The sequence below is a fragment of the Podarcis bocagei genome (genome assembly GCF_964188305.1).
Source record: "Podarcis bocagei genome assembly, chromosome: 7".
Lineage (NCBI taxonomy): Eukaryota > Metazoa > Chordata > Lepidosauria > Squamata > Lacertidae > Podarcis > Podarcis bocagei.
Window position 1 is genome coordinate 91,541,146 of NC_138132.1, and position 15,365 is coordinate 91,556,510.

Consider the following 15,365-nt stretch of genomic DNA (forward strand, 5'->3'; position numbering starts at 1 on the left):
GGAGACCCGTAAAAAATCACAGGTGGGAGAAGCCTGTGAACGTGGGATTCGGCGGGCACCTTTTGCGCCTCCCCTACTCGCGGGGAAACCCGGTTTCGGGGGTCCGGAGCAACGTGGGGTGAGCAGCGCGGTGCTTCGAATCGTCTGCTTCTTCCACGGAGCGAAGCCGCATAGCTGTTGTCGGAGAGCACTGACCTTTTCCTGTGGACAATTTGACTTTAAAGTAATTACCCGTGAGTAGAGCTGAAGCGCGAGAATTGGATTTTTAAAAGTTTAATTTGGTATCGTAACGGGGAGGTACAATACAGGAAGTCCGCCTTCCACTTTTGTAAATAGACTGAGGCAATGAGGCTGCAAGCTGAAGTCTTGGAAAGCCTTTTGTAAAAGACTAAACCTCCATCGGTAAAGAACATTACCCCCCCCCCCTTGGAGGCAGGAGAAGAGGGGGGGGAGTCGTGGACTGAGTATGCCTGCAGGAGAGAGTGAAGAGAGTTAAAATACCGCCGTTCTGACCCTGGGAACGGGCTGCTAGTAGGACTGACGTTTTGTGGAATGTTCATTGACAGTGTTTAGAACGTTCACCAACAGCTAGTATAAGAGAAAATACATTGTTTCTACTGTCTCCAGCTGCCTTTAAAAAGGAGTAAAAGTAACTGAAAACTGAAACTAACTTTGGATTGTTTAAATTGTGTTTAAAAGAGGACTTTATTTAATATAAACAGAAACTGTTTCCTCCTACTGGAAGCCTTTGAAACTGGTGGCTTTACAAGAGTTGGGCTAGGGGAATTTCCAGCTGCAAGATAAAAAGACTGTGAGACTCTGGGACTGACCTTGAATTTTTTAAGTGTTATGGCAAATGAAAAGGAAAAAACAGACCAGTCAACTGCTGAAAAAACTTTAAGGTCTGGGAGGACTTGGCAGCAACCTAGGAGAGGCTCAACACAAGGCCTTCCTGCTTCTTCTTCTGCTGCTTCTGCACCAGTACACTCAAAATCAAGAGTAATGTCAACAGAAGAGGCCTTAGCGGATGCATTAAATAAGATAAATGATTCATTGGAACAGCTTAGCAAGAAGGCAGATGCGACAAATGCGAAAGTGGATGCTGCAACTATTAAAATTGACTTAAATGCAGAAAGTGTAAATAATCTGGGACAAAAGGTGAACACTAATACAGAAACCATCCAGAAATTGATACAGGAATCTACTTTGATACGGCAGACTGCGGAGGAAGCCAGGGAGAAAGCTGTTGCTGCGGAAAGTAAAGTAACACAACTGGAGAGAGAGAGAGTCCCAGCCCTCCAGAGGCAACTTGATGAACATAAGTTGACGCTTGCTATGATTGAACTTAAAGAAAAACAGACGAACCTGAGGATCAGAGCCCTACCGGAATTGGAGAAGGAAAGCTTGACAGACTTTCTTACACAGGAATTTGCTGACTTTTGGAACTTGGACCTGGGTCAAGAAGAGTTTAAAATTGTGAGGGCCTTCAGACTTGGAAGAGGAGGGGAAAAAGAGAAGAATAGAATAAGAGACTGCTTGATTACCCTTCAAACTAAAGAAGAGAGAGATAGAATTTTGGGTTGGCACTACCAGAATAACCTAGAAGTACAACAGTCAAGAGTGGAAACTTTTAAAGACGTCCCGAAACATCTTCTGGATCTTAGGCCTAACTATGGAGATATCGTTGCCCTGCTGAGAAGGAATAAAATCATCTTTAGGTGGGAGTTTCCCCAAGGTTTATCCTTCAGTTTCAAAGGAAGGAAAATAAAAATAAGATCAGAAGAAGACAAAGTAAAGTTTTTGTATAAATACGAAGAAGATCTGCAGAAGGGACTTGGAAAAGAGCAAAGAGCATCGGATAGAGGATCACCAAACAAGGGAATATTGGATATATCAGCATTATCCTTTGGATTGGATCTCCCAGTGAACGTGTCACCACAACCACCAACAGAAGAAGAGCAAGCATTAGGTGCAGCTGGAGGAACATCAGCATAATTACATGATGGGGTTGCAGGTTTTGAGTTGGAATGTGAATGGACTGAATTCTCCAGAAAAAGGTGGAGAGTCTTTCATTTATTGAAAAAAGAACATTTGGACTTGATTTGTTTACAAGAAACACATGTGACAAGGCTACACAGGAAGATATTGAGTAATAAAAGACTGGGCCAAGAATTTATCTCATCAGACAAAGTTAAAAAAAGAGGAGTGGTCCTTTATGCAAAGGAGAGCCTTTCACCAAAATTTATATTTAAAGGTGACCAAGGAAGATTTATTGCAATTGAAATTCAATCACAAGGAGAGAAATTTCTGATTGTAGGTATTTACGCACCAAATGAAGGAAAATCGGAGATCCTGAAAGAGATAAAGTTATACCAAGTACAATATATGAAGCTGATGAATCAGGAAATAGAAAGGAAGATTAAACAGATGAGGCAAAAGACATTTGAATCGGCAAATAAGTGTGGAAAATTGTTGGCCTGGCAAATGAAAAAAAGACAAAAACTCAATACTATAACGAATTTGGAAGTGGAAGAAAAGAATACACAGAACCCAGTGGAAATTAGGAAGTGTTTTCAGAGGTACTTTAAACAACTTTATACACAGGAGAAGCAGAAAGAAATGGACATTGATCGATTTTTGAAAATAAATGGGCTACACAAAATCTCTCAGGAAAAACAGCTAATGTTGAATCACAAAATAACGGATCAGGAGGTGGAAGGGGCCATCCAGAACATGCAATTAGGTAAATCTCCAGGACCAGATGGTTTGACTTCAAGATACTACAGATCTTTGAAAGAATGGTTAATACAACCACTGAAGGAAGTCTGTAATTAAATATTGGAAGGGAGAAAGGCGCCAGAGTCGTGGAAGGAAGCTTACATTACACTTATACCGAAAACGGAGACTGAAAAGACACAGCTCAAGAACTACCGCCCCATATCACTGCTTAATGTGGATTACAAAATTTTTGCAGATATTTTGGCTAAAAGATGTAAAAAAGGTGTTAGTAGAATAAATTCATAAAGACCAAGCGGGCTTTCTCCCGGACAGACATCTGTCTGACAATATGAGGAATATAATTCATATTCTAGAAAAATTACAAGTGAACATCAATACCAAGGCAGTCTTGATATTTGTGGATGCAGAAAAAGCCTTTGACAACATTTCTTGGAGTTTTATGAAGAAGAATCTACAGGGGGTGGGGGTAGGTCAAGGCTTTGAAAATGGTATAGGTGCAATTTATTCAGAACAAAAGGCAAAATTAATTGTGACCAATGTAGTGACAGAAGAGTTTAAGATTGAGAAAGGGACACGACAAGGTTGCCCAATTTCTCCATTGCTTTTTATATCGGTCCTCGAGGTTTTGTTAAATATGATTAGAAAGGACCAAGAGGTTAAAGGTATACAAGTGGGAACTAAACAGTACAAACTGAAAGCATTTGCTGATGACTTAGTATTGACCTTACAGGAGCCAGAACCTAGTACTAAAAGGGTATTAGAACTGATTCAAGAATTCGGACAGGTAGCAGGTTTTAAGTTGAACAAGATGAAAACTAAGGTTTTAGAGAAAAACTTAACTGTGAATGAAAGAGAGAAGATTCAGGAGGAGACAGGACTAACATTGGTTAAGAAAGTGAAATATTTAGGGGTTAACATGACTGCCAAAAATGTGAACTTATTTAAGGATAATTATGAAAAATGTTGGACTGAAGTGAAAAAGGACTTAGAAATATGGACAAATTTGAAGTTATCATTGTTAGGCCGAATTGCTGTGATAAAAATGAATGTGTTGCCAAGAATGTTGTTTCTGTTTCAAACATTGCAAATTTTGGATAAGATGGATTGTTTCAAGAAGTGACAGAAAGATATTTCCAAATTTGTTTGGCAGGGCAAGAAGCCTTGAATAAAATGCAAGATATTAACTGATGCCAAAGAAAGAGGTGGATTTGCCATGCCAGACCTTAAACTTTATTATGAATCAGCCGCTTTTGGCTGGCTGAGAGAATGGCTGCTTCTTGAAAACACTGAAGTGTTGGATTTAGAAGGTTTCAACAATGCATTTGGTTGACATGCATATATGTGGTACGATAAGGTAAAAGCACATAAAGCGTTTAAAAATCACATTGTTAGGAAAGCATTGTTTAATGTTTGAATAAGATATAAGGATTTGCTAGAAAAGAAAACCCCAAGATGGTTGTCACCAATGGAAGCCAAGGCACAGAAAAAACTCAATATGGAGGCCAAATGGCCGAAATATTGGGAAATTCTGGAACAAGATGGAGACAGAATAAAATTGCAGAGCTTTGAAAAATTGAAAAACAAAGTGTGAGACTGGCTCCATTATTACCAAATAATGGAGGCATACAAATTGGACAAAAAGGTTGGTTTCCAGGTGGAAAAATCAAAATTGGAAACAGAATTGTTAGATCCAAAAATCAAGAATTTGTCAAGAATGTATAACTTGCTGTTCAAATTGAACACTCATAATGAAATGGTGAAATCAGCTATGATTAAATGGGCACAAGATGTTGGACATAACATAATGATGGCTGACTGGGAACAGTTATGGACCACAGGTATGAAATTCATGGCATGTAATGCCCTAAGAGAAAATTTAATGAAAATGATTTATAGGTGGTACATGACACCAGTCAAGCTTGCAAAAATTTACCATTTGCACGATAATAAATGTTGGAAATGTAATGAGACTGAAGGTACATTCTTTGACCTTTGGTGGACATGCCCAGGGATTAAGACATTCTGGGAGATGATTTATAACGAAATGAAAAAAATATTCAAATATACTTTTCTGAAGAAACCAGAGGCCTTTCTCCTGGGCATGGTCGGCCAAATGGTGCCAAAGAAGGATAGAACTTTTTTTATGTATGCAACAGCAGCAGCAAGAATACTTATCGCAAAGTATTGGAAGACACAAGATCTACCTACCCTGGAAGAATGGCAGATGCAACTAATAGACTATATGGAGATGGCGGAAATGACTGGCAGAATCCGAGACCAGGGAGAAGAGTCGGTGGAAGAAGACTGGAAAAAGTTTAAAGACTATCTACAGAAATATTGTAAAATTAATGAATGTTAGAAAAATGTAGGAATGAAGTTATATGGCTTTAGTAGAAATGTTATAAGGAATTAAGTATAGATAGATTAATAGAGTATTAAAGGGAAAAATAAGGTTAGAATGTGTTAAGATAATTATAGGATAGAAAACAGAGGAAGATGGAAAGGAATTGCTGAAACAATTAACAGAAGTGGAATACAAAAAGGGAGGTGTGAGGAGGTCGTTGAAATAAGTGAATGAAAGATAAGATATTGAAATTGTTTGATGTTGATTTGATGTTGTTCAATGTTGTTTGATAGGTTTTTTGTTTTGTTTTGTTAGTTTAATGTGTTAAGTGTTATGTAGTGTTTTGGTATTGTATTGTTGTTGTTTTTTGTAGTGTTTAAATTGTTGGAAAAGTAATAAATATTATTTAAAAAAAACAAACCAGAAGGCTCTTACATTCTGATGTTCTTAAATGTAAGAAAATGAATTTAACTCAATGCCTGGGGAAAGATGGCTGAACCACTGAGCAGGTGCACAGGCTGCAGGGAGCCCAGCCAAGGTGCTAAGCCAATGTCTGTGTCTCCTTCTCCCAGATGTATAGCTGTGAACTGGAAGAAGTGCCTGAATTCCATGGCCTACAGGATTTCTGCCAGACCTTTCAGCTGCACCGAGGGCTGGTGAAAGATGACGACCCCAGAGTGGGGGGTCAGTTCAAGGTGAGGGCCTGCCCCAAGTGGCCCTGCTTTCTAGCCATCTATAAAAATCCACAGAAATTCCACCCTGGAGACTGTTTTCAGGAGACTGACTTCCCACTCTGCTTCAGGTGTATATTAAACCACATATAGTCTTCAGAAGCAGAGTTGCCAAGTTTTGCATGTGGGTTTCATCCCCAGGAGAAGCCTGACTAGCCAGTGTTGCAGCAAAAGCAGCACAACGTCTTTGGCACCTTAAAGACTAACAAATTGTCGTGGTGTACACTTTCATGGACTAGAGTCCAGTTTTCTTTGTGCAAGGCTTCTTGGTTTCTTGGCATCTGCATGAGAAGCAGGAAATCAGCAGGGGAGAGATTATGGCAGCTTCGAGCAACAACAAGCTGTATTCTTGAAGCCTTTCCAGGCAGTAGTGGCTGAGGGGGGTGTAGGTGGGGCTGCATTGCTCTCCCAGCTTCCCAACACCTTGCACCCCTTGCCAAGAGCAGGGCGCTCAGCATGGAACAGGCACAGCAGCACAGAGCAATGAGCATTGGGCAGCCAGCAGAACAATGTGGCCTTGCCAGCTGCTACTTCTGGGGTGGGGGCAGTGGAGCTGGTAACTAAATGAAACAGTGCTTTCTCCGGCAGGGACTTTTCCGGATCTATCCTTTACCAGAAGATCCCAATGTCCCACCCCCTCCACGCCAATTCCAGGAACTTCCCGACAACGTCTGCGAGTCATGTCTGGTCCGGATTTACATCATCCGAGCCTTTAACCTAGAGCCAAAGGACAACAATGGTCTGGTAATCACAAGAGCTGTGTTCTTTGCTTGCCTGCGGTTCTCGCTTCCTGCTCTGAGCTTCCCTGTGTTATGTGATAGGAGGCTTCCTCTACAGCAGGTGTGGCTGGACCCTGTTTGAGGGTCTGGTCTCCTAACATTCTGCATTGAACTGTGTCCCCTTACAGTGTGACCCCTACATCAAAATCAAAGTCGGGAAGAAAAAGGTTGGAGAGAGGGAGGAGTATATTCCCAACACTCTGGAGCCCGTCTTTGGGAGGTAGGTCTGGCACACTTCTCCCTCAGAGCCTCTGCCTGCTAAGGCTAATCTCTTTGTGCACATCCTGCGGATGCTGTCCCCACCTCTGGTACAGGGCAGGGCAGGGCAGGAAGCTACTGGGATAGGAGAAGGTTGTTAAGAGACAGGCGCACCCCTACCATGACTTATCCTTGGAATGTACAGAGCACAACAAGCATTCAGAGGTGGGAAGGGAAAGGGATTATTTCCTCTCCTCTTTTCCGTTTTTTTATATATAATTTTTATTAAATTTTCTGTTTTACAATTTTAAATACTCATTTAAACATCCTTAAAATATCAATGACTTCTCTTCTTCTTTTATGGTTCATTTTGCATACCATAAATCCCTGCATATTTTAAAGGTAAAGGGACCCCTGACCATGAGGTCCAGTCGTGGCTGACTCTGGGGTTGCAGTGCTCATCTCGCTTTCTTGGCCGAGGGAGCCGGCGTACAGCTTCCAGGTCATGTGGCCAGCATGACTAAGCCGCTTCTGGTGAACCAGAGCAGTGCATTGAAACGCCGTTTACCTTCCCGCCACAGCAGTACCTATTTATCTACTTGCACTTTGACGTGCTTTCGAACTGCTAGGTTGGCAGGAGCTGGGACCGAGCAACAGGAGCTCACCCCGTCGTGGGGATTTGAACCGCCGACCTTCTGATCAGCAAGTCCTAGGCTCTGTGGTTTAACCCACAGCGCCACCCGTGTCCCTACATATTTTACATAAACTATAAACCATTCAATATTCCATTATTACATCCATCAAAACTTATTTACACTGTTGAATTTATCTTAATGCTGCCAACGTTTTCAAGTGTACACAATTTCCCCCCATATATTCAATAAATATTTTTGAATCTTCTCTAAATGTATGTTCTGGACCTGAAGGACCAGGTGCGCAGCCTGGGAGTCATTTTGGACTCACAGCTGTCCATGGAGGCACAGGTCAAATCTGTGTCCAGGGCAGCTGTTTACCAGCTCCATCTGGTACGTAGGCTGAGACCCTATCTGCCTGCGGACTGTCTCGCCAGAGTGGTGCATGCTCTGGTTATCTCCCGCTTGGACTACTGCAATGCGCTCTACGTGGGGCTACCTTTGAAGGTGACTCGGAAACTACAACTAATCCAGAATGCGGCAGCTAGACTGGTGACTGGGAGCGGCCGCCGAGACATATAACACCGGTCTTGAAAGACCTGCATTGGCTCCCAGTACGTTTCCGAGCACAATTCAAAGTGTTGGTGCTGACCTTTAAAGCCCTAAACGGCCTCGGTCCAGTATACCTGAAGGAGCGTCTCCACCCCCATCAGTCTGCCCGGACGCTGAGGTCCAGCGCCGAGGGCCTTCTGGCGGTTCCCTCATTGCGAGAAGCAAAGCTACAGGGAACCAGGCAGAGGGCCTTCTCGGTAGTGGCGCCCGCCCTGTGGAACGCCCTTCCAGCAGATGTCAAAGCGATAAACAACTACCTGACATTCAGGAGACATCTTAAGGCAGCCCTGTTCAGGGAAGTTTTTAACGTGTGATATTTTATTGTATTTTTGGTTTTTATGGAAGCCGCCCAGAGTGGCTGGGGAGGCCCAGCCAGATGGGCGGGGTATAAATAATAAATTATTATTATTATTATTATTATTGTTGTTGTTGTTGTTGTTGTTGTTGTTGTTGTTGTTGTTGTGTTGTTGTTCTCTTTTTCTATGTTAGGTCCGCAAGCTGCACATATTCCATCAGCTTAAGTTTCCATTCTTCTTTAGTTGGGACCTCGCTCATTTTCCATTTTGGGTCTAACAAAACGCGGGCCGCAGTAGTGGTATACATACATATTTATTCTTCTACTCTTTTCCTTGACCACCACAGGATGTTTGAGATTATGTGCGACATCCCAACAGAAAAGGAGTTGAAGATCTCATTCTATGACTTTGACATGTTTTCCCCTGATGATGTAATTGGAGACACCACCATTGACCTGGAGGACCGGATCCTGTCCCGCTATGGAGCCAACTGTGGCCTTCCACAGTCCTACTGCGTGTAAGTAGCAATGAGCATAGATGTTAAGCGGGTGCCTTTTGGACTCATGGTTTTGCTGCAAGAGCTGGGAGCAGCCAGTTCAAGGGGGCAGCCCCACAGAGATGCCTTCCCCAACAGCAGTGCCATTCCCACGTCCCCTGGCAGGGCAGGAGCACCAGGCTTAACTAATGAACTGCCAGTGGTCATTTCATAAGCTACATATCAATGTTTCATCAACAAAGCACTCGGTTTTTAGGTCACGTTTGTCTTCTCTCTGTCATCCACAATATAACTGCTCTGGAGCTCCAGAAATATTTCCACTATGTATTCATCTTACCATTTTAGCAAGCAATATTAATATTAGCTTAACAAGTTCCTTCTCTTTAAAGTCTCTATTTACTTTTCCAGAGATAGGAATGAAGTAGGTGAAATGAAAATGAACAGTTAGCTAATCTTTCTACCCAACAGAGAAGAAAAATCATTGCCCTTTAGCATTTTTTTAGGGCATTAAACCAGTTCATGAAATAAAGATTTTCTGCAGTCTAGGAGAAACGACATCCCTCAGGTAGCGCCCCCTGCAGATGCCGCTTGACCTCCTGCTCACTCCTTTCCCACACAGATGTGGCCCCACCCAGTGGCGAGACCAGCTTCTTCCAAGCCAGCTCTTGGAGAATTATGCTCGGACCAAGAACATACCTCAGCCGGATATAAGTGAAGATGGCAGCAGAGCCACTTTCCGAAGCAAGATTTATCAGCTGTCTGACTTTGGTAAGTACTTCAAAATATTCCCACGGAGCAAGAGAGAAGGGGGCTTGAGCTGCTCTGAAGGTTGAGCCCGAGGTCAGCACCTGCCACTGGCATCACTAAGCACCTGCTAAAAGGGAGCCCACTGCCAATCCTTTGAAGCTCTGGCTTGCTGTTCCTCCTCCTCGTTGTCGCTTCCTGCTCACCTGTCCTCTCTGGGTGTGAGAGCAATGGTTCGGCACATATTTAATGCTAAAGGAAGATTAATTAAACTATAGTTCGTTACGCTATGCCTTAGCATTGTATGTGAACCCTGCCCAATGACTTCACAAAATGGTTTGTTTATTGTCAACAAAGCATGATCTGAAGCCATGGATATTTGGTGGCTTTCAGCCCATGGTTTGTTTTATTTATAATTTGGCATTATATGTGAACCCAGCACCTGTCCTTAACCATGGTTTGTCTGACATTCACCAAGCAACAAATTATTATTATTATTATTATTATTATTATTATTATTATTATTATTATTATTATTCTGCCTTATACCCACAGGCCTCAGGGTGGTCACAACATAAAATCACAATAAACAAACAAACAAAGATAATAATGATGATGGTGATAGTAGTAGTAGTAGTAATAGTAGTAGTAATAAATCCAATAAATCCCCACCCTATAAATCCCCACAAAGGTTTGTAGGAAGAGCATAATGCAAGGAAAAATGCTCCCCCAGAAGAAGCACTCTGCAAATGTGTTCATGATGCACAATGCGTATAAATAGTAGAACACAGGCTGCCTTAGAGCAGAATTTTATTTGTAATTGTGGCCCCCTTTGCCCTGCATGGAAGTCTGTGATACATTTGGCTGAATAAGTGCTGGTTCTATTGTACTTGACATTCCCCTTTCAGAGACTAAACTACCTTCACATGGCTTCCTGGGGCCTCCAAAAGAGCGCATGGCTCTCCATCTCCTCCACACCTGTGGGCTGGTGCCTGAACACGTGGAGACTCGTGGCATCTACAGCGCTACCAATCCCGGGATCCAGCAGGTAAATTCCCTGCCTCCATTTCCCCACTGCACCAGGAGTAGCCAGTTGCTGTGAACTGCAGCTCCCACCATCCCTGACAACTGCTGAAGGGTGCCAAGTTAGATGCTGCTGAGCCTACACATTTGGTGATTGCTGGAAGAGAGAAGCTTCACTGTTTGCCCCTGTAGTCTGGCTCCCCTTCACAGGTGGGAAGCTTAGAGCAGCTACACACTTGGGTGACATGTTCATTTATCCTACATAAAACTACAGCAAACTCATTCTCCAAGTGCTGACACTTACGTAGCCCAAACAGTACCATCCACTCAGAAGAGAGCTTAATCCCAAGGATCAGGGGCAAGGAGTCTCCAAAACAACACAATAAGGACTGAGCATGCTCAGCGGGCAAAGACTGTGTCCAATGCCAGTCGTGCTCAACATAGACCCATTGAAATTAATAGGCATGCTCATTATGTTCATTAATTTTAATGGGTCACACTGAGTAGAAGTTGGTTGGCTAAACCCCAGAATGCTGAGAGTTGATGGAGGGACAGAAAAGAATAGTATCCTGTAAAAGGGGTGGCTGGCTGGAAATCTGAACAGAAGCAAGATTTTCCTGCAGGTCCAACTTACTGTTCATTTATTATAATTGCAATATATATCCAACCATTCTATGCAAAGCATTCAAAGTGGCTTACCAAGTGATGATGGTTATGATTTTTAAAATTGCTATAAACCCATTTTTAAAAGTGTGTGATGATAAAATAAGAACAGGTGAAACCAACAAGAACTGCCCTGTTAAAGGATATTAAAGTAAGCCATGCATTTAAAAAGCCAAGGCAGCTTGACAAACCAAAACCAAATTTCCACATAAGCTTTGTGCAGGAGGATCAGGATGGATGCCTGATAAATAGGTCTTCTGCAGAGACCCTATGGAGAGAATCCCAGAGGTAAGGCCCAGCCAGTGAGTGAGGAAGACCTCTCATTGCACCCTTGCCAAACATGCCTTAGACAGTATGTTTAGATGCTATCTAGATACCTTAGGCAGGACTGAGATGGGGACCTTTCAAGAAAATCTCAAGACTTGGGTTGGTTTGTGCAGGAGAACTTGATCCTTCAGCCAAGATGGTCCCAGGCCATTTTGCTTCACAACCAGCAATTTTAATGGTGCCCAAGAAAATCTACATCTGGTTGAACCCAGTATATGTCATGGATTACTCTAAATTATAGTTTTGTGAGAAATCCGTCATCCAACAGAACTACAATTCCCAGGGTTCTTTGGGTGAGAGTTGAAGCTGGTTTCAGTGTAGTAGATGTTACCCTAAATACTCCTGCCCCAGACCCATTTCCTCCCGATTTGGCTGCAGGAGGCAAGGATAAGTTTGGCACTGACCCCCAGGAGACATTTCAGACAAGCTGAAGTACTATAATATCCTAAATAGGTGCTGGTAGATGAAATGGAACCTGCCTTTTGAAGCAGAGTGGCACACACTGGAATTGGAAAGAAAGTCCAGCCTTCTTGCCTGCAGGTCTGAATTTGCAGACTCCTTTATAAAACTTGTACCCTATAGCCCAAACCTGGAGGACCCCGCAGGGCATTGAACTAGAATTGTGGCTTAAGAAAGTCTGGAAGTTAGCAATTGCTTAAGAAATAAGATGTGATGTAGCAATCTTGAAAGGGAAAAAGAAGCCAGCTGCATTGCAGGCTGTTTGGTGGCAGTTTATTACATAGGCCAACATATCAGGTTTACAAAACACCTTGTCACCAGCATCAGCACAAATCCAGATGTCATTGTTATGTTTCCGCTCCTAACTTTGTCCTTGGACATCTCAGTCTCTTCTGGCCAGTTAAAATGGTGACATTATCCTGGCAATATGCTCTGTAAGGTCCCTGCAAGAACAGCAGAGAAAATGAATGAAATAGGCAACAGTGAGTATACATGAGAATACAATTACTTGCCTGGTTTCCGGCATAGGGAGGAGGATGTGGTTGTTGTTTTTTATCTCTTGTTATGTTCACTGTCTGTTTTGTGACTATACTTTATGTACATCACTGAAGTACCAACTGAAAAACATTAAGAATGTGCCTCTCTTCATATCCAGGGGAAAGTGCAGATGTGGGTCGACATCTTCCCAGAAAACATAGGTGAGCCAGGACCTCCTTTTGACATCACCCCAAGGAAGCCCAAGAAGTAGGTGCACCAAACACAGCCACCCCAACCCTTTTGAAGACCCAGAACTATTTGCACCCGCGTAGCACATTTTCAGGATGGTTGAATGAGTGTCAGGGTGCAGGTGGACTGGATGCTGGATCTGACCACCCCGTGTCCGCTGTTGCATACTTGTCATTGTTTCTAATCCCAGAGCATGACACAAGGGGGAAGCTGGTTCACAAAGGCATCTACTGGTGGCGCCCCTGCTCTTAGGGAAGGGCTGCAACTCAATGCCAGAGCATTTGCTTTGCATTCAGAAGGTTCCAGCTCCAGACCCCACTGGCATCTCCACACTGGACTAGAGCGGGGTTGCACAGAAAGTTTTCCTGTAAAAGTCCTTGTTAGCCTGCCCTGTTCTTGTATATAGCAGGAAGAGGAATCCCTTGAAGCACCCTTCCAGTAGCACCAAGACTCTCCTGTTCGTCTCCTCTGTAGGCACGAACTTCGCTGCATCATCTGGAACACCAAAGATGTGGATCTGGAAGACACCAATATTTTTGGAGACAGGATGAGTGACATCTATGTGAAAGGGTACGAGAGAACAGAGGCAGAAGGTTTATGGCAGCCCAACTCCTGTGGTGGCAAGTGACCAACAACTGGTCTTATTTGCAGATGGAGAGCTATCTACCAGCTCTAGCCATATTTCCTTTGAGGTGTCAGCGCCATGATTCCCAAACTGTTATAGCCCCATTTGCATAACAAAACCATTCATGAATTCATTCATCAATTGTGTTGCTTTTCCCCAAAGAACCAAGGTGGTTCACAACAATCAAATGAAGCAGAAGTTCACAAAGGAGAGACTAGTAGCTAAAGATTAGGCTGGTGCTTCTGCATCAGAACTTTCTCCTTCTCCTGGTATAGAGAACCTTTGCTCCTCTGCCACATTTGCAGCTGAACTGCAACTCTCATCAGCCTTCAAAAAGGGTTGCCCCAATAGAATCATAGAGTTGGAATAGACCACAAGGGCCATCGAGTCCAACCCCCTGCCAAGCAGGAAACACCATCAGAGCACTCCTGACATATGGTTGTCAAGCCTCTGCTTAAAGACCTCCAAAGTAGGAGACTCCACCACACTCCTTGGCAGCAAATTCCACTGTCGAACAGCTCTTACTGTCAGGAAGTTCTTCCTAATGTTTAGGTGGAATCTTCTTTCTTGTAGTTTGGATCCATTGCTCCGTGTCCGCTTCTCTGGAGCAGCAGAAAACAACCTTTCTCCCTCCTCTATGTGACATCCTTTTATATATTTGAACATGGCTATCATATCACCCCTTAACCTCCTCTTCTCCAGGCTAAACATGCCCAGCTCCCCTAGCCGTTCCTCATAAGGCATGGTTTCCAGGCCTTGGACCATTTTGGTTGCCCTCCTCTGGACACGTTCCAGTTTGTCAGTGTCCTTCTTGAACTGTGGTGCCCAGAACTGGACACAGTACTCCAGGTGAGGTCTGACCAGAGCAGAATACAGTGGCACTATTACTTCCCTTGATCTAGATGCTATACTCCTATTGATGCAGCCCAGAATTGCATTGGCTTTTTTAGCTGCCGCGTCACACTGTTGGCTCATGTCAAGTTTGTGGTCAACCAAGACTCCTAGATCCTTTTCACATGTACTGCTCTCAAGCCAGGTGTCACCCATCTTGTATTTGTGCCTCTCTAATTTACTTTATTTTGCCCAAGTGCAATACTTTACATTTCTCCCTGTTAAAGTTCATCTTGTCTGTTTTGGCCCAGTTCTCTAATCTGTCAAGGTCGTTTTGAAGTGTGATCCTGTCCTCTGGGGTGTTAGCCACCCCTCCCAGTTTGGTGTCATCTGCAAATTTGATCAGGATGCCCTTGAGTCCATCATCCAAGTCGTTGATAAAGATGTTGAATAAGACCGGGCCCAAGACAGAACCCTGTGGCACCCCACTAGTCACTCTTCTCCAGGATGAAGAGGAACCATTGATGAGCACCCTTTGGGTTCGGTCAGTCAGCTAGTTACAAATCCACTGAGTGGTAGCATAGTCAAGACCGCATTTTACCAGCTTCTTTACAAGAATATCATGGGGCACCTTATCAAATGCCTTACTGAAATCAAGGTAGGCTACATCCACTGCGTTCCCTTCATCTACCAGGCTTGTAATTCTGTCAAAAAATGAGATCAGGTTAGTCTGACATGACTTATTTTTCAGAAATCCATGCTGACTATTGGTGATCACAGCATTCCTTTCTAGGTGCTCACAGACTGCTTGCTTAATGATCTGCTCCAGAATCTTCCCTGGTATTGATGTCAGACTGACTGGGCGATAATTATTTGGGTCCTCTCTTTCCCCCTTTTTGAAAATAGGGACAACATTTGCCCTCCTCCAGTCTGCCGGGACTTCGCCTGTTCTCCAGGAATTCTCAAAGATGACTGCCAGTGGTTCTGAGATCACATCTGCCAGTTATTTTAATACTCTTGGATGCAGTTCATCTGGCCCTGGAGACTTGAATACATCTAAACTAGCCAAGTATTCTTGTACTGTCTCCTTAGTTATTCTGGGCTGTGTTTCCTCTGCTGAATCATTTGCTCCAAATTCTT

At 43.4% G+C, this 15,365-nt stretch overlaps 1 protein-coding gene across 1 annotated transcript in view; it reads left to right on the forward strand.

Moving 5' to 3' along the window:
• The window catches only part of FER1L5 (fer-1 like family member 5), a 150,262-nt gene that overhangs the window by 120,746 nt on the left and 14,151 nt on the right, over window positions 1–15,365 (forward strand). The window contains exons 45-52 of the mRNA XM_081200890.1: window positions 5,656–5,778; window positions 6,403–6,558; window positions 6,722–6,813; window positions 8,678–8,848; window positions 9,447–9,595; window positions 10,480–10,619; window positions 12,699–12,787; window positions 13,244–13,339. Of these exons, the coding sequence (XP_081057016.1) occupies window positions 5,656–5,778; window positions 6,403–6,558; window positions 6,722–6,813; window positions 8,678–8,848; window positions 9,447–9,595; window positions 10,480–10,619; window positions 12,699–12,787; window positions 13,244–13,339 (1,016 nt within the window). The remainder of the gene's footprint in view (window positions 1–5,655; window positions 5,779–6,402; window positions 6,559–6,721; window positions 6,814–8,677; window positions 8,849–9,446; window positions 9,596–10,479; window positions 10,620–12,698; window positions 12,788–13,243; window positions 13,340–15,365) is intronic.